General features: G+C 43.9%; 4 protein-coding genes across 6 annotated transcripts; 3 read left to right on the top strand and 1 right to left on the bottom strand.

Annotated features, from left to right (window-relative positions):
- Window positions 1-2,790: 2,790 nt before the first annotated feature.
- Window positions 2,791-3,157, top strand: LOC107324369 (feather keratin 1-like). Its single transcript, XM_015884345.2, has one exon. It carries the CDS (start codon window positions 2,801-2,803, stop codon window positions 3,149-3,151), a length of 351 nt encoding a protein of 116 aa, XP_015739831.1. The 5' UTR covers window positions 2,791-2,800; the 3' UTR covers window positions 3,152-3,157.
- Window positions 3,158-4,697: 1,540 nt separating this feature from the next.
- Window positions 4,698-8,938, top strand: LOC107324386 (feather beta keratin-like). Of its 3 annotated transcripts, XM_032449226.1 has the most exons (5): window positions 4,698-4,789; window positions 4,877-4,922; window positions 5,393-5,441; window positions 6,582-7,058; window positions 8,175-8,938. In XM_032449226.1, exons 4-5 carry the CDS (start codon window positions 7,011-7,013, stop codon window positions 8,544-8,546), a joined length of 420 nt encoding a protein of 139 aa, XP_032305117.1. In that variant the 5' UTR covers window positions 4,698-4,789; window positions 4,877-4,922; window positions 5,393-5,441; window positions 6,582-7,010; the 3' UTR covers window positions 8,547-8,938. The 3 variants fall into 3 exon arrangements, 2 of the variants coding, with proteins under 2 accessions (XP_032305117.1, XP_015739851.1); XR_004309644.1 differs by lacking the exons at window positions 6,582-7,058; window positions 8,175-8,938 and adding an exon at window positions 6,117-6,566; XM_015884365.2 differs by lacking the exon at window positions 5,393-5,441.
- Window positions 8,939-13,077: 4,139 nt separating this feature from the next.
- On the top strand, window positions 13,078-14,366 carry LOC107324363 (feather keratin B-4-like). The gene is made up of 2 exons (XM_015884336.1): window positions 13,078-13,149; window positions 14,001-14,366. The coding sequence occupies exons 1-2, from the start codon at window positions 13,078-13,080 to the stop codon at window positions 14,364-14,366; spliced, it is 438 nt and encodes a 145-aa protein (XP_015739822.1).
- A 1,439-nt stretch (window positions 14,367-15,805) lies between these two features.
- LOC107324379 (scale keratin-like) lies at window positions 15,806-16,501 on the bottom strand. The gene has a single exon (XM_015884357.1). The coding sequence runs from the start codon at window positions 16,499-16,501 to the stop codon at window positions 15,806-15,808; it is 696 nt and encodes a 231-aa protein (XP_015739843.1).
- Between the last annotated feature and the right edge of the window lie 2,708 nt (window positions 16,502-19,209).

Here is a 19,209-nt window from a genome sequence, read left to right as displayed (position 1 = left end):
GTATAATCACTGCTACACTGAAGTCTGCCACAAGGGGAATAAATGTGAGGGCAAACAGGTAATTGTGTTGCTTTTCCCACAATGACTCCACAGTTAAACTGGTGTGAGGGTAATACTACAAAATCGTTTAAAGTTCATAAGTGTTCTCAAGATGATTTGGGAAATGCTATTCATATTTGTGGTCTGAGATGATATGGAAGGGAGTTATAGGCTCTCTGCGTGAAAGACCTGAGAGATCAGGTTCAAAACTGGTCTGCATGTGTCTCAGGGTGATAGCAGCTGCACCTCAAACTGAGATACCAAAGTGGAAGAGTGTGATAATAGCTCAATTAGATGACACCACTCCCAACTTTTGTGCTTCATCCATGGTGAAGAAGCAAAATCTTGTACAGATTTGAATCTGTACTAAAGAATGTGAATTACCCCCAGCCTTGAGAAGACACGTAAGTTCAGTCTTGATTGTTTTTATGCATAACTGGAGTTAGAGCTTCGTAAACATTGGTGGAGACCAGAATTTAAGGACCTAGACTCATTTGTAATGAAAGAAAAGAGAGACTGAATGATGTATTATGTATTTCCTACATTTCCCTTAATCTTTATCCTGATGACTGAGACGTACACTGGAGGACAAGCTCTGTTGTGATTTAATGGTGGCACTCTAATAAATAGAATAGTGGCTTTCTGAAGGTGTGTACATTGAGTTGGTTCATGAAGCTCTTTTATGTGTACAAGTCTTTCCTGCAGGCACCATAGACTGCAGATGTGAAGCAAATCACATAATGGTTAATAAAACAGAGAACTGAATTATTAGGTGCAACTTCTACCAGCGCTGTAGTTCAGCTCAGGCAGAACATTGCCTGTAAGAACTGATAATTCAAAGCAAGCTTATTAGCCACATTTGTATCTAAACTGGTATGAAAATTGCTATGACTTAGCAGGGTTTCATGCAGTAACAATGCTGATTCTTCAGATGAAACCCTGTGCAGATATCACATTGAAAATGAGAGGCAGTTTGTAAATGTCCCTAAATAATAAGGTCAAGTCACAGCATTTTTTACATTAGATTGTGGTTGTTAGAGTTAGCTGCGTCCATACAGACTGAAAGTAAAATGTGGGTCAGAAAGTGTTTTATTATCTCTGGTCAGCAATTCTCACTGGTCTTAATTATCTTCACCTCTTATAGTACTTATGGAAATCTGTTGCTTCTCAGCCGTGTGGGATTGAAATAGTGCAGAAATGCAAAATTTGGGAATATTTATTATGCATCTCGTCTTGTGGTCAGACTGAGCCCTTGATATGGAAATACTGAATATGAACTGAATGCAGGCTCCCACCTCGGAGCTTAATGATTATTCACCTAAAGGAGTGAAGTCCTGAATAAGGACTATGCATCCCATACACTTCCCTTAAGCAGTGTTTTGATGACTACAGTGAAACATAAAATGTACACTGGCCCTAGGAAACAATATAATTATTGCTGAAATTGAAATGAATCACCACAGTCTTCCAAGGATGGGTGCACATTGGTGAAGATGAAAGCTTTGCCTGTACTGGAATGTGAACATAATAAGGGGAGGGGAAAAGTAGAGAAATACCAGAAGAGATTTTTTGGGGGGGAAAAAGAAGGAGTTAATCTATTTGGAGGATTTTGCATGCCAAAGTATGGATCATTAAACAATGTCATGCATAGCATAAGTCCTAGGTCTGCATGCAATCAGGAACGCAGTATAAAAGCCTATAGAACACAAGGCTCTTCCATCCACTTCTCTTGCCCTATTCGCCAGGTAAACAGGTAAGTCTGAATCTACCCAAAGTCTTTTTAAATGCTAAATGTTACTTTGATGCCTGCTTTTTTTGTTGTTCTTAGTTCTTTATAAATATTGCTTGGCTCTTTTTTCTCTTTTTTCCTTTTGGAGAGGAAAATTAGAAAGGCATACTTCTGTCAAATAGAAAGGTTTTATTTATTTGTGAAGCAGGGTGTAACAAGGCAGGACTTGGATACTGGCAGTACCCTCAGAACATGCATCTCCATGCTCCATTTTAGAGTCTGGAAGACTCTAAAGGGAGTAGTATCAAAGTAGTAGTACTAAAGGCCCTGGCTGGGAATATGCAGTCTTGTCTTAAGATACTGGAACTAGCCAACAGATAAACCCAATCCAAGTTCCAGAATTTATCTGAATTCCTCTTTTCCACAGGCAGGAGATATTTGTTCTAGGAGCCTCATTGAAAATGAATTTGGGCAAAAACCTGTTGAGAAAGCAATCCTTTTTTTCCCACTCCATGTTGGCCTGTTGTGCTCGTTAAATCTTTGGGAGCATAAGGTGCTTCTAAAACACTTCTATAGTTTTGCAAATAGGCTGTTAGAGAATAAATCTGAGCACTAAGGCAATAAACACAGATAAGCATAATAAAGCTCAGCATTTCCAGCCCTGCCTTCAGCTCCAGCTGCTGTCCTCCATCTCCCATGACAGCTGCAGTGATAAAATCCACAGGGCTGGGATGGGGAAACCCTCAAGGAATGGGAAGTGCCTTCGCTGTGGGGACTCAAAGGGACTTATGACCAGCAGCAGAGTTCAGAAGCTAGCAGCTCTGCCAACCTTGAGAAGAACAGAATTCTCTATGTCGTGTTCAGACTGCTCACTGTGGGTTTTGATCTAAGAAATAATGACCCATTTAGCCACTTTGTCTCACTGCTTTCACATCCGTCAACCTCATGTCTGAGTTTTATAAATTCAACACAGTGCTTCTATTACATGTGCTTTCTGGTCTTGTGTTTCAGATTGCTCCCCATACTGCAGACATGTCCTCGAACGACCTGTGCACTCCCAACCCCTGCGGCCCAACACCGTTGGCCAACAGCTGCAATGAGCCCTGTGCCCAGCAGTGCCAAGAGTCCACCTACATCATCCAACCACCTCCCGTGGTGGTGACCCTGCCAGGACCCATCCTCAGCTCCTTCCCCCAGAACACCGCTGTGGGATCCTCCACCTCTGCTGCTGTGGGCAGCACCCTCAGCTCCGAGGGAGTCCCCATCACCTCCGGCAGCTCCTTGGGATTTGGGAGCTTTGCTTATCCCAGCTTGGGCAGCGGGTACAGCCGGCCCTACCGCCGCTACAACACCTACCACAGCAGCTTCAATGGGCCGTGCTAGACCACAAGGAGCAGGTATGATGAGATGACCAGAAATACTGAAGCATAACCCAATGTGGGAGAGAGCTCCTGGCCATGGTTACGTGATGTTGGACTCCTCAAGTTAATGGAGCTGTGAGAGCTTGGCATCACCTAAAATCAGGCCTTTGTTTGTCTTATATTTTGCATTCTTCATATTTCTAATGAACTTTTTTTCCCTTGCATCTGAGACTTTACTGAGAAACAGGATTACAGCACTAAGAAACGAAACCTAAGATGAAAAGACACATCAGCTGTTGTCTCCCTGAATCCTTGACGTGCTTATACTTTGTACTTTTTTATTCCACTTCTTGCTCATTAAAGTTGTGTTGCATCACAAAAGTCTCCTGGTGCTTGTTGGCTGTTTTATGCCCATGAGCAGCCTGCTCTTGATAAAGTTTTTGTCCATATCTCTGTTTACTTTCAGTAATTAAATGCTATGATTCCATGTTGGAATCTACTTCTATGCCATGGCAGCATTTCTACAGCCAGGAAACTTTGGCTTCCTTACATATACAAGGCGAATAGTCTGCAGTAGTGTGTAGCAGTGTGTGTATGTGTGTGTGTAGACACGTAGCAAGAGGTGTATACCTGAATCCTGGTGCTTTTGTGCAAATCTCCATGAGATGATGCTGAAAATGTTGGGTTTGGCAGAGGTATTTGCAATACACTCATTGGCTGCAGGCGGCTGTGGAGTTAAATGACAGGCTGAATGTGCACCCCATGGTGATGTCTGCAACTTCAGTTTATTTACAGTATGGAAATTCACCTCTTCTTACTGGGATGGAAAAGATTTAAATGAGTTTGCGTTCGTTGTGCATCTCCAGCTCAAAGTACACCATGATAGTTTCCTTCCTAAATGACTAATGGAAGTAAACATAAAATCAGGGGCCTGGTGTATAATTGCAGTGAGGTCTCACATAACTCCTGGCAGAAATAAATGCTGGATTGTGAAAAGAATTTCTACCAATGATTATAAGAAACCCCCTTGCCCTGAGATTGCAGGTACGCTCTCATCAGTCTTAGGTGGCTGCAAGGCAGATGGATCCAGCCTATGAAATAGGTATGAACTCTTGAGGACTGTATATATCTACTTATATCTGAACGCCTCTGCCTTCGGGGACAGCACAAGTTGAAATGGTGAAGCTCCCATTGCAGGCTCTGCCTATACCCAGTGACACCCCAAATTAAACACGCAGTGCATACTATTCATCCACCTGCTTCAAACAACACATGGCCTCATTGGGAAGCAATAGAAGCAGCAATGCATTGCAGGGATACCCAGTCTGACTGAACAAATGGACCTTAACATATAAATACATCTTCTGTTGTAAGCACTAAGCCAGCAATTGCTGGCACCATGAGGGTATTAGCAGAATTCACTGCCAATGGCCTGGAACCAGGTGTCCTAAATTACTGTGTGAGCTGCAGACTGTTGATTGTGCAGTCAATCAACATTAGTATTAGCACAGCTGTCTAAGATTGAGGTTAAAGAGAGAGCAATCAAACCCATTGTGGACAGTGGGAGAAGGGGTTGCATGGTGGGTTTCGTGCTATAAGGAGTGCTGCAGATTTGTTCAGCTGCTTGGAGTCTCCGAGGCATCCCTTTCTTTTGAACAAGGTAATTAATTACAACTCAAATGTTATTGCAACTCTTCCCATCAGGGAACCTGCTTTGTTTGCCATGTGTCTGTGTCTCCATGTGCAGGTTTTGGGGTCACTTTTGTGTCTGGAGCCATTCCACAAGGATTACTGTGAGTAAGATTCCAATTCCCTTTTGATGAAGGGCTTCTCCTCAGCCATTTAGTCTCTCACAGGTGTCTCAGGAGGATGTTCTCACATTATGCAAAAACTTGTAATTATAATATGAATATACAGACCCGTCCTTGATCACATAAAAACAGCTGTGAACTTCTGATTCACTCGCTTTAATTCAGCCCAAAGATCAGGAGATGAAGTCATTCTGACTGTGCAGTACATCGGTTGGTCTCAGAGCACCAATTACTGTAATCGCTTTCAAGGAAGGTCACAGACATCTCTGAAAACATCTCTAGGTCCTTTTCTAAGCTCTGATATTGAAAAGATTCTTTGTTTCCAAGCAGAGGTTGGAAGAAGGAACAAAATAATTTCTAAATCATCTGAGGATGCTGTCATGCAAATTAATTCCCCAAATGAGTGCTAGATACCAGAGGAATCTCTCTAAAAAACATTGCTATTCCCTTAGGATACAGAGAAATCCTGAGGATTGGCCATAGCTGGTGAAGCCAAAAAAGGTGAGAGTCATTTCTTTGGGGATCTCTTTGGAATATGAGATGGTTTGACACCAACCTTGAGCTATTTTTAATTAAAAATGAAATAGCCATCGATCCTGCCACCAGGAACATAATTTTAGAGGCCCATGACTGATCTATACTTCCAAATCTTGATAATAGGTGATTATAGGAGAGATATGAAAATTCAAACACGGGTCACATATCTTAAGCTTCACATAACGTGATGCTTTGCATGCCTGGAGTTTTAATAAAAGTTTCTGATAAACTTTGAAGTTCTCAGGAAAGTCTGACCAAGCCAAACAAGTTTCTGTTCCCAGGGGATCCTCCAAAGACAATTATAATTTAGAGATGATTTACATGTCTCAGTCATTGAAGTGCTAGGAGAGCAAAGACCTGAGTGCTGATCTCTGTGCCAAGGATTGTTTATGTATTTTTTATCCCTTTACAATTTATCCTGCAAGCTTTTCCTATAGAAGAAGCTCAGTTTCTTTGCAAAGTCCATTAAAACTGACAAGTGTAGAAGTTGGCTGCCATCTCCAGTTGGCTGCCACTGGTCTAACCCCACATACCAGGCTCTGCAGAGGCAGCAGAAAACAGTGTGGTGTTATGGAAGGAAAAAACATTGTTTGTGACTGTTTCCGCAGCCTGAGTTTTGCAAAGCCTTATCTTTTGCAGGGCTCTTCCTTGAGAACAAATGGCAACGTGTTCACCCATATGGAAGTTAATCTAAAAGCAGTTGTGGATGTGATGATAAGGTCTGAGATAAGAATTGAGGTGTATCTATGGACTCTTTGGATATAAAGCTCTTAAGAGCCCGGAACTGGAGACAGACAAGCAAGATCCTGTATAAGATTTTCCTTCTGAGCCTTCCACAGAAACACAGTAGCTTGATAATATCTCATAGGACAGGAGTTTTTGTATTCTTCTTGTACACTTCTTCCATGTCAAAGAATCAGCAACTTAAATGCTTATCTGTCTATTTGGCCTTTGTAGAAAGTTGTAACTCTTTTTAGTCCCTCCCAGCTCTTACTGAGTTTTTCACAGCCCTTCCCTTTGCACTATTCATGATTCCTTCTCTCATTTTGGGGTCTGAGTTGTGTGCACCTTCCTTGCCATTTTCTCTCTCATTTTCTCCCTTAGAGCATCTGGAATCTCCCAACTACAGCTGCTCATGGACCGGCTTCCCACTCACAAAAGCTGAAATCCATTATGATTTGCAACAGCATTTACCTTGCAGAGGAGGGCTTGTCCACGGTGCTGCGTTATGCAAATTCAGCTTAATGTACTTTAATGACACCAGGCAGATCCCAAAGGCTTTTTAAGGCCGGATAAATTCTGAATTAATTATTCTAATGTTACCAGAAATTAACTTGGCCCAGAATATTTTAAGATGAAAGGAACCTGTGGTCAGATATGCATGCCACAAGATAAGGAAGCAAAGCAGTAATAAGCACAAATACTGAGGCAAAAAACCATGTAATCAGTACCAGCTCATAAATAATTTCATGCACAAAGAACGTCCCAAGTTGTTGGGCAACTTGGGATGAGGTATAAAAACCTGAGCAACCCATGGTCCTTCCAACCATTTCTCCTCCCTTCTTTGCCTTGGTCAATAGGGTAAGTCTGAACTCATTTATTCTCTTTGTGTGCATTGAACTCTTGCCTGGATGATGTTGTACCATTGACATACATTCAGCTTATTCTTCTCTCTGAGAGAGGAAGCTGAGAGGGGTTTTCATATGAAAGAGAGAGTTTTCTGTTGGTGATCTGTTATAAAAATAATGGAATGGGGGAATCAGGCCCAAGTTAGTGGGAAATTTATCTATAGTCAGATGTTAAGAGCAACAAACAGGGGTCCGATACTGCATTTTATCCTTTGCAGTCCTGGCTTGCCAGCTTTTCACATAGGAAGCCTCATATCTGTCTTTGAAACTCACCTCATAGCAATTCTGCAGGCAAAGAGTGCCCATGAACCAGCTCCTCCCCATGCACCAAACACCTGCAGAGAGATTTCCACTGTAACTTCTAAGATCTGCTGATGATTTTGATGTTAATAGCAAGACATAAAGTAGAAAGGCTCCTGAACTCAGCAGCCTGCCCTGCCAGTTCCCGTCAAGCAATTTCAAGCAGTCGGCTTGTATTCTCCAGTTTGTTCATACTGGGAGAAGGAACCTCGAAGATGGGAATTGCATGAAATGAAGGGATATGAAGGAAAAAATCATCTGCTGTTTGAGCGCTGGGTAGGATGCTTGTCATCCCTGGATGTTTAGCAAATATATAAGCTTTGAATCATCAGTAAACAGGCCATGTCCAGCTGAAAACCTTCATCTGGAGGCTCTATTTCTCTAGGACACACATACCTTTCCTATGTGCAGCCACAGCTGCAAGGGGGAGGTGTTGAAAGTTCCCTTTTTCCAGGGTAGAATTATGGCCATGTGGTTAGGGCATTCTCTGCAAAGGGAACGTCGAGGTTTTCAGCAGCTCCACATGCCCCGGTTCCTGGGTGAGTTTACTAACCACGGAGGCTTCAGGGTAAGTGACAGAGCAAGATGCATTAGTGCTACCTCCCCTAGCAGTCTCCTTAAAGGAAACGCAAACTCAACCCTGTTTTCAAAGCACTCTGGAGCAAAAATATCATCTTGCTCCCCCATGCAATCTCTTTCTAGTTTGCTCTATTCGAGAAAGGTTTAATCCGCTTCTTGTATTGCATTTGTTTCTTTCCCTGTGTTTCAGATTTACCTCCGCCCCAGAGAAATGTCCTGCTATGACCTGTGTGCCCCCACAACCTGTGGACCAACCCCACTGGCCAACAGCTGCAGCGAGCCCTGCGTGCGCCAGTGCCAGGACTCCACAGTGGTGATCCAGCCCTCTCCTGTGGTGGTGACCCTGCCAGGACCCATCCTCAGCTCCTTCCCCCAGAACACCACTGTGGGATCCTCAGCATCTGCGGCTGTTGGGAGTGCACTCAGTGCAGGGGGAGTCCCCATCTCCTCTGGCAGCTCCTTGGGATTTGGGAGCTTTGCTTATCCCAGCTTGGGCAGCGGGTACAGCCGGCCCTACCGCCGCTACAACACCTACCGCAGCAGCTTCAATGGGCCGTGCTAAAGCACTAGGAGCAGGCATGATGAGATGACCAGAGATGCTGAAGCATGACCCAATGTGGGAGAGAGCTCCTGGCCATGGTTATGTGATGTTGGACACCCATGACTCTGCCAGAAGTTAGTGGAGCTGTGGGAGCTTGGCATCCCCTAAAATCAAGCCTTTGCTTGTCTTTTGTTATGCTTTACTTTATAGTTCTGATCATATCTTGTTCTCTTTTTATTTGGCAATGATTAGGTGAAATATGTAATTATTAGGAGTTGTTCTGCATGGCTGAAGTAGTGCAGTCCATTTAAATCATAAAGAAGGAAGATCTCATTGTGCTGAATATATCATTGTGAGAGGGATGAGTGGGTGCTGTCCTTACCGGACTCTGGAAATATATTCCTTACATTTTACATTGCTTCCTTCTATGCCTCAGCCTCATTAAATTGGTGCTGCATTATACTGCGAGTCTGCCTGAATTTCTTTCTAATCCCAGCCCATTTTCCAACCTGTCTGTGGTGAAACAAGTCTGTTTGCAACTCATTTGTGCCAGAAACCACTGTATAAATAACTCTAAGTCAGTTGCTTAGGGAGGATGATTCAGATTTCAACTGTGGATGGAGTTTTGCTTTTGTGCTTATATAGTAAGTCTAGCCCAAGAAAATATTTTCAGAGCCTAGAAATAAAGAGTTCCCTTGCAATGTGTTTGCCTTCTGGTGTAGCAGAAGCAGGAAGTGTTGTAAGTGAGCTGCTTTTCCTTGCTTTCTTTAAATACTCTTTATCTATTGCACCATGGGGAGGCAGATAAGCCCTTTAAACCTTTTGATATCACTCTTCTATGAAACACTGTTAGTTGTGACATGATGAAGAGGGATGAGAATGGAGGGCCCAATGAGGGTAGTCTTATTTCTCCTTACCTCTCTGTAGACATAATACATAAGATATGCAGAGAAAAGTAGGCAGAGGGATAGAGATACAGCAGGAAATTCTACAGGGATATGAGGAACACTGGAAATAAAGGGGATAAATCCTCTGAAGCTCCACCTCCACTTAACTATTCTCCACTTGCTCACCAACCTGGAAGAAGATTGTGATGTTCTTTGCTCTACCAGTGAGAATAATGAGGGGCCCTTTAAAAGAAAGGAGTGCTTACGCTGTCCTTGGGAGCATCTGGGCTTGCTAAGGGGGGAGGTGGGATGGTGGTACCCTCTGAGCAACTCAGAGCCTCCTGCAGACCACAGGAAGCATTGGAGATGGTGGAGGGGAGTTGATGTGGTATTCCTGCAAAAGAATTGGCCACTGATGTTTGCTGGCCTGGGAAACACGTCTGGAAGAAGTCAATGAAAGGATTAAAGCTCTTTCTGATTGTGCCTTTAGGTATTGCTGTTTGTTGTGCCTTGTAGTTCTGAAATGTGTCTGGTTTTGCTTTGTTCAAGCAAGGTTGTCTGAGTTGTAATAAATGTGGTCTTTGGACACCTGGAGCTTTGTTCCCAGAGGGATATGAGCCTGAAAAGCTCTACCTGAGGGCTCTGGATGAATCAGTGTCCTGTTTCCCCACACAGTCTGTCTGAGCAGTCTGATGCTGAACTCTAATTAAGGCCAGAGAAAGATGTTGACAAAGTTATACTGACTACATTCATTACTGGAGCTAAATTAAAGGAGATACATCAGTCCTATGAAAGAATCCATAATTCCAAGGAGCAGGTTTTCTTAATAATTAAACAACAGAGGAGAATGGAAATTGAGCAGTTTGATATTATAATACAGCAGAAATTTGGTGGGAATTAAATGTGCAATATGATTTCAGTCAACCAAAATGGATGCATCCCAAAGAAGTTATCCTTCATCTGTAGCTGCAGCAAAGCAACTTCCCTTACAGAGGTCAATCTGCCTATCCAAACCCATAGAGGGGTTATAATTGCACTGTATCCAAGTGTCTGGGAAGGATCCTGATTGATGTGCTGTGGTTGAAGTATCTCTGACCTATCCAACTGGTCAAGCAATATCATTTCTTCTCCCCAAAATACATTGTCCTACAGCTATAATCCCCTTTTTGCAGTTCTCTGTTACACTTTCATCTCACTGACCCCCAGAAAATGTCATCCCACTTTAGACTGGGGTCTATGTAATCAAGCAGCATGTGTGCAGTGACAAATAGTACCAAGTCATACAGCAGCAGCTTGAAAACCAGTGCATGGCCAAACAAAACACAGTCATTCATCCTAGATTTATAAACCTGTGTCTATTAATCTGCCATAGAACAACTGGAAGGATTTCTTCCCATAGAAGGAAGCAGGATGCTGTCTTTGCTATCATGGTCAGGGAAGTTGTATTTTGATGCAGTGTGAAATTAAAGGCAAATTTACAGTATCTCTGTGCCTACAGGGATAAGATGTAGAAATAAATGTTCATAAGGGCAGAGCTCCCATTGGTTTCTCTGGCTTCCTGGAGGACCTGGGATGTTTTTGCACCTTTATTAACCAGTCCTGCCTTGACTTTAAATTAATTTATTCTTCCTTTTTGCATATGGCTGCGTTCCCACCAGTGAAATTGTCCTGTTTATTGTTTATATTTATTGCTTGCTGTAGATGAAAACCACCATCTGTGGTGTCTCCTCTTTATGGTTTGCATCCTTTGAATACGCCTGGCTCCATTACACCAACCCCACCTTCTTGAGGTGTGGATGAGTCAAAAATTCACTTTGGCTTGGAATTTTGTCTGCTCTTCACGTGGCTTCATGGCAAGTGCAGTCACAGCAAGAAATATTAATTGAAGACCACAGCGTGCAATTTCATCCCTGATCAGCGACGGTGAGGTTTAGGTTTGCTTTGTAATATTCCAATTAGCAATATCCCAAAGCTTTCAGCTCCTTGGGATGAGGAGATTGAACCAGAGAGGCACATTTGACACATGATTGCCATCAGGAGAGAAGCTGTGACTCTTTCATCATCCCTATACCTTTTGATGAGCTTGTTTTTCAGAAATACTCGCTTCTCTTATGGTCAATAGGTAGTTGTTGTTACAGAGGAGTGTGTATTTTAACGTTGCATTGGGCAAAAACCTGATGAGCCTCAAGGGATAGAGGAGCTGCAGGCACTAGTGTCACTAATGGGGACAGTATGGGTAGCATCATCTCACACTGATGGAAATCCAGTGGCTGATGGGTTGGAATGGGGTTTTGAAGCTTGTGGTTTTTTGGGGCAAAGACTTCTTCAAAGGTTAAGGAAGAGATGGGCTGACTTCAGCTTCAGAAGCCACAGAATGTGATGCAGTTCAGGAGAACCATCAGCCATACTGGCCACAGATTTCAAACACTGCTGGTGTTCAAACAGTGTCGTGCACCTTCAAATGTTCTGCTAATGTTCCAATTGCATGTCTGAGCCATTGATGGGAGCTCTGAAGACCTTTGTTCTTCAAAACTGTGCAATCAGCATTTATTTCCCAGGAGATTTTCATGGAGATACAGTTTAGACACAATTTACATGTCTCTGGAGCGGAGAGATTACACTAATTGCATTGCATGCAATTAGTTTTTAGTCCAGAAATTGTCTTTGAAAAAGAAATTGAAATGTTGCACGTCGCGATGCTCTTTAAGACCATGCAAAATGAAGACAAAGTTATTTGCTTTCAAGGGAGGAAGAAAGAATATTACACACTTCTGTAGGTAGCAACCATTAATTTGGACTATAATTCTGTGTAATACTGCAAGACACAATAAGGACAGAGAATACTATATCAGCAAATGTAAAACTGGTGATTTAATGACTGCAGAGTTAAGTTGTGCAGAACTTTTAGTACCAAAAACCCACATACACCCCCAGTTTGACCTGAGTCTGACATCGGAATAAAGCTAAAATTGCCGACTCCTGAGATGAAGGACTTTGAAAGTCTCCAAATTGAAGACCAGCGTCTCAAATCCCTTCATGGAAATGCAGTAGTTTAATATGAAATGAACAGGTCAAACTGCTGATGCTCTTTCATCCTGAGTCAAGGAAGTAAAGCCACATTTTCCCTTGGATCAGCTGTTTCCCAGGTAGTACCTTTGAGTCTGGCTCAGCACAGTCTGCTCTGCCAAGTGCTTTCTGTAGGAACATTATCTTCTGGATAATAGACTTTACCTTCTTTGTGCAGCTGCTGGAGTAGAACTTGGTTTGTTTCAGAGCCATAGCTGTAGATGTCCCAGTATCCTGTGGACTTCATAGACTGGAAGGAAGGGATGCATAGGGTGGTTATCACATGCATCTCTCCTGATATACATATTCATCTATGTCAAAAGATGTACGCTGCACAGATTGTGTTTAGGATGCAAAATTCTTTCCCTTAGTAGCTGAGATGAATCAGTTCATCTGGCCAGGAATTAACAGAGCTCATAAGGTTTTAAGATAAAAGAAACTTTTATAGTGGAACACATAATTTATGAGTTTAAAACAAGGCAACAGTGAGGAAGAAGTACATCATCAGCTGGGAATGGTTTGCATACAAGACATCTTTAGCAATTGGCTGGTAAGTGGCTTCATGCACAAAGTACATCTCAGGTCCTCAGACGCTTGGGATGCAGTATAAAAACAGCGCTGTGCAAGTCACTGCCATCCACTTTTTCTCTTTTATTCTCCTCAGTGAAAAGGTAAGTCTGAATCCACTGCCTTTCTCTGTCCTGAATTGTTGCATTTGTGTTATTTTCTTTTTCTTCATTGGCTTGTACATAGCTGTCTAACATTTATTCTCTTCATCCCTTCCAGTACCTAAAGGGAGCCTACAAACAGGAGGGGAATCAACTCTTGATAAGGGTAGATAACAGAAAGACAAGGGGAAATGGTTTGAAGTTGAAGGAAGGAAGATTTAGGTCGGATATCAGGGGAAATTCTTTACTAAGGGAGTGTTGAGGTGCTGGAACAGCAGCCTGGTCTAGCATTAGATATGGAGGTTGGTGGTCCAGCCTGTGGCAGGGGGGTTGGAACTTGATGATCCTCGAGGTCCCTTCCAACCCAAACCATTTTATGACTCTATGATCCATGCATGGAGAGAAGCTGAGAGCAACTTTCTATTGAGGACAGCAGGTTTGAGGGGTTGCATTTGCTGGGCACATTTTTCAATGGGTCAGTGGTGCATTCTGGTCCAAGACATTAAAATCTGTGTATGTAAATAACTCAGAAAATAGAAGTGGTTGTGGAGAATCTCCAGGCTTTCCAGGACAGGAGGGTCATAAAGGTGGTCCCTTCTTCCTACCTCCTACAGGCTCCAGGGATCCTGAAGGGTACTGAGAGAAATAAGATCCTAGATTGCTCCAGATAGGTGGAGATGCCCCTCATGCTCCCTTTTGTAGGGCAGAGTAATTTGGGCCTCCTCTCAACCTAAGAATGCATCACTTTGTTCCCCACAGTCTCTAGTGAGATTCTGGTATTCTCTACCGTCTCAGCAGCTCAGTCGTGTGATTGTAATTACAGTTTCTTTATTAATAATTTCTCTGTATTTCAGATTTACCTCCAACCCAGAGAAATGTCCTGCTACGACCTGTGTGCCCCCACAACCTGTGGACCAACCCCACTGGCCAACAGCTGCACCGAGCCCTGCATGCGACAGTGCCAGGACTCCACCTACATCATCCAGCCCTCTCCTGTAGTGGTGACCCTGCCAGGACCCATCCTCAGCTCCTTCCCCCAGAACACCACTGTGGGATCTTCAGCCTCTGCAGCTGTTGGGGATGTCCTGAGTGCAGCGGGGGTCCCCATCTCCTCTGGCAGCTCCTCAGGGCTTGGAAGCCTTGGCTATTTGGGTTTGGGGGGCTTTTATGGGAGGTCCTACCGCCGCTACAACCGCCGTGGGAGCTGTGGGCCATGCTAAAGCCCCATGCAGAAAGCACAGATGAAATAACAAGAAGTTTGAAAGCTTGATCCAGAGTTCATGACCACAGCCCTGTGCTTGCTGACCACCCTGAGCTCATGGGACTTCAGGAGCTTGGCATTTCTGATCCAATGCCTTTCTCTGAGTTGAAAAACATAACCCATAGTTGCACTAGGAGTTGGGTATCCAGATGTAAAGCATCACCTTGAATTAGGAGATTTACTTTAATCCACACTGAAAACTATTGCTTTCTCGTGCTGTTCATTTGTTTTTAGCTGTTGTTCTACTTCTTGCTCATTAAACTCATGGTGCATCATAAACAACACATTGTTCTGATGTTTTTTCTCCTTTATTCTATATCTTTCTCTGGAAGAAATTCATCAGTGTGTCAAGTTGTCAGTGCCAAGTAGATCTTCATATGACTCAGACCATACCAGTTAGCAAGGATACTGAAGGCAGAAGTAATGAGTAAAACCCACCTTTTTTTTTATGGGGTGTTTTCCCTACCCACATTTATTTCAGTACAATATTAAATATTCATTCCTGGCTAACAGACAGTAGGGAAAACCAATCCTGTCGTGCAAGCAGCATCACCTTTCATCTCCTGCTCTGTTGTGGAGCACGTAAAACTCCAGCAATCCCTGTTGTTATTGTTCTGACTCATCTCTCACACTATGACAGACAATCTGCAGTAAAGAAACGTCTGTAAATAAAAATAAAACCATTAGATAGAGGAAAATGAGAGGGAGAAGAGTACGATTCTGCCTTTGTTTGCACAGGAATGCTGTAATTAGGGGGCGGTGGGTTTCTAAATTAGGTGGTGATTAGGGGGCATTTGAGGTGACAGGAAATCCCCAGAGCAATGACAATTACGCTTCCCATTCTAAACCCTGGGGAAGATAATGACTTCTAAATTGCTAAACAAATATTCATTAGCACTGTGCCTACCTAAAGGATCCCAATTACACTCTCATTCCACAGACTGAAGGGCCATGGAGCAGGGCAGATGCTGTGATCACTTAACCCTGCACACCAGGGAGTGCTGCTCACACAGGAGGCCAAGGGACAAAGGAAAAGCAGTGAGGCTCATATGCAACACCACAGGGCTTTATTGGGACACAAGAACATAGCAGGCAATTACAGAAACTCAAGGTGATCCGAGGGGAAATAGGCAAAGCAGGGACTGCGCTGGGGGTATAATGCCCCCATTTAGGACCCAGGAGACAGTGGAGGTGGCAGGAAGATGCAGGGGACACCAAAGCTGCAGCCAGGGTACATGGTAGCACAGGCAAGTGGGACACTGGGCACTCAGCATCCTCCTGTCCCCATTCTGGGGCAGCTGATGGGTGCTGCTGGTCCCCTCAGCTCCTGCTCCATGTCCAGCTGCTGCAGTCCTTGCTTCAGGGCTGTTGCTGGCTCTGGGCATGATGGCAGTGGCTTTAGAAAGATCCACAGCTCCCACGGCGAGATCTGCTCCAACGCTGGGCACCAGGGAAGAAGCCAGTGCCACAGGAGGAGAGGCCAGAGCTGTAGGACCTGCCACAACTGCCAAAGCCACTGGAGCCATACTGGCCCCCATAGCCCAGGGAACCCCCGTGGCTCATGTCATCTCCATAACCCAGGCAGCTCCCATAGCCCTGGGAGCCTCCATAGCCCCCTGAACCAAAGGAGCTCCCATAGCCCCAGGATCCCCCATAGCCCCCTGAGCCAAAGGAGCTCCCATAGCCCCGGGATCCTCCATAGCCTCCCAAACCAAAGGAGCTCCTGTAGCCCCGAGATCCTCCATAGCCCCCTGAGCCAAAGGAGCCCCCATAGCCCAGAGAGCTCCCATAGCCCCGGGAACCCCCCAAGCCAAAGGAGCTCCCATAACTTCGAGACCCTCCCAGACCAAAAGAGCCCCCAGAGCTTTGGGAGCTGAAGGAGCCCCCCAGTCCAACTGGGCCTGATGATCCCACAATGCTATCCTGAGGAAAAGAGGTGAGCACTGGGCCAGGGACTGTCACCACCACTGGTGGGGGCAAGATCACTGCTCTGGAGTCAGGGCACTGCTGCACACATGGCTCGTTGTAGCTCTGGGCAATGGGCTGAGGGCAGCTCACCCCATAGGGTCTGCAGGATTCCATGCAGCCAGACATCCTTCTTGGGTTGGTCGTTGAGTCTGCAATGCAGAGCATGAAGCAGTTTTAAGGTGAATGGAGAAGTATTAAAACTGCACTGGGATGAGATGAACCAAAGTTTTAAGTCTGCAGTTACCCATGCAGGAATCACCTCCATGATAAAAGCTTTGCTCAAGTAAATGCTAATTGTAGTAGAAAGACAGAGTGAAGCCACACTTACCTTGTTCACTGCAGGGAATGAAGTGAGAGAAGTGAATAGAAGGGCTGCAGGTGGTAGCAGCTTTTATATGCTTCTCCAGATGTTGTCTTTAAGCCACTGGTCCTCATGTGTTACAAAACAAACACGATGGTGGGAGCTTTCGTAGTGCCATGTCAGCACTGTCCCTCCCAAGAAGTTACCCTGGGTGTGTGATACAAAGCCGATGACAACTGTTTATCTGTGATTTTAATGTTAGAGGACTTAGGGAACTCACAGCCGAAGGGTGAGATGCAGTCACCCACTGGAAATCAGAGCACAAACTATGCGTCACGTCAGTCCCATGGTCACGTTCAGGATACATACACAACAGGAGGCCCTCGTGGTGACACGTGCAAGAAGTAGGTGAAGGTCACCCATCATCAGTTCCAACTGATGTGTTGGAAGGGTCACCAACCAGCAGCCCAGGCTGCCCAGAGCCATATCCAGCCTGGTCTTGAATGCCTGCAGGGATGGGGCATCCACAGCCTCCTTGGGCAACCTGTCCCAGTGCATCACCACCCTCTGGGGGAAAAAGCCCTTATTGATCTGATCAGAACTGTTAATGGGGTTCTCTGCCTCAAGCTCTTTAATATTTCATTTGGATTCTCGAGTCCTAGAAGTTATTTTAGACGTATATTTTAAAGCAATCCTCATTTTCCTATTGATTCCCCCATCTAGAAGTGCTGATGGCTTGAGAAAAAGTCAGGAGTTCTAACATATCTCTTTCAATACTATTTTATTAATTGAATCATTATGTGGCATCATACAATTACCCGCAAGTCTGTTGTTTTCTAATTTAATGATATTTCAAAAGATGGGCTATTAATTACCCTTAAATTGTTAAATAGCTGTGTCTTTGAAGTGTCATCAGAATTCACTGATAATAATACCTGGAAGATAATGACTTTAAGCTGCTCCACAAGCATTCATTAATACTTAATGCTTGCAATTTCTGCTATTATCATATGAAATGAGGAAGGGCAGGATTTAGAAGTTCCCTTGTTATGAAACAACCTGTTTCTAAAATATGCCAAGTGATGACAATCGGTTTCTTCCCCAGTAAGGCCATGATTTTTAAGTTGACCAAGAATTTGGTATTTATTTATGAAGTCAAGTACTTTATTTATTAAATGTTAATATATTGGGTTGGATATTAGGAGGTTTTCACCCAGAGGGTGGTGATACATTGGAACAGGTTGCCCAAGGAGGCTGTGGATGCCCCATCCCTGCAGGCATTCAAGGCCAGGCTGGATGTGGCTCTGGGCAGCCTGGGCTGCTGGTTGGTGACCCTGCACATAGCATGGGGTTGGAGCTGATGAGCATTGGGGTCCTTTCCAACCCAGGCCAATCTATGATTCAGTGATATTTTGGGATATTACAGTGGGTCTGTGCTATGGATGCTGTGTAGTAGCCTCATTTCCCTTTACAACCCTGAATTTTTGTAATATATCTGGAATATCTAATGCCTTGATTAAGGAAAACTTAAGAGCCTCTCTTAAAGGCTACCTGAATAAGGCTGTGAAAAAAAGAGGCTAAAACAGATGTCCCAGAATCTCTGCTCTCATTGTCTTCAGATCTCATGTTCACTCCTAAATGACCCTCTCTCTTATGAAACAGAGCACATCACCCCAGCATCTCTGAATTATTGCTCTTGCACAAGATTTTGACCACACAGTAGTCAATTTACATTACAGAAACCCTAAAGTGTAATTGAAATAGCAGATGCCCCAGTGCTGGTGCTGGGCACTAGGTGACTGAAAGATGCCATCATTCATCAATCTAATGCCCACTGACATTGTCTCACACCTGTTTTTAAAGCTGGGGAGTGGCAGTGCAAAGCAAGCAAAATTAAATCCCTCTGTATCAAGGGTTGTTTCGTGACTGTGTAAGACCTGGAGCACGGAGGGTGTTTCATATCCTGGGAGCAGCTGAAGAGATGTATAAAAGCTCACTCTGCTCCAGACCTCTCCATCAGCTTCTCCTGGCTCATTCTCCTTAGTGAACAGGGTAAGTTCTATTCAACTCAGCTTCTATCCTTGTCGAGCTTTCTCTTTTTCGGTTAATGCTAAACTGTACGTGATGCTCTAGAATGGCAAGTTGGAGATCTGCTAGAGTCGCAAGGTCTTAGAACAAAATTGGGAGGTTTTAATGCTGTATTGGCTATCAGTTTGCCAAGCGTGTTAGTTACAAATTGGCAGCTACATGCAGTATGAAATGTAGAAATGGCAGGTGGAGCATCGTATCTACCTCCTTGTTGAAGAGGAAATATTCCCATTTGGAAGTTGGGTGCTACTATGGGAAGGACTGGATCTATTACAGTTCTTGTCATAATGAATATACATAGACTACCAAAATACACTCTGTTTAAGTTGGTTGTATAACTTAGATTAGTTATGATTGAAGTAAGAGCATAAGTGATATTATGTGTAGGATTTACTACATGTGACATGCAATATAAACATGGCATTTAGGATTTACTGACAGTAAA

This window comes from Coturnix japonica, chromosome 25 (assembly GCF_001577835.2).
Source record: "Coturnix japonica isolate 7356 chromosome 25, Coturnix japonica 2.1, whole genome shotgun sequence".
Classification (NCBI taxonomy): Eukaryota; Metazoa; Chordata; class Aves; order Galliformes; family Phasianidae; genus Coturnix; species Coturnix japonica.
Note: the sequence above shows the minus strand (reverse complement) of the source record. Positions and strands in the feature narration are given on the sequence as shown.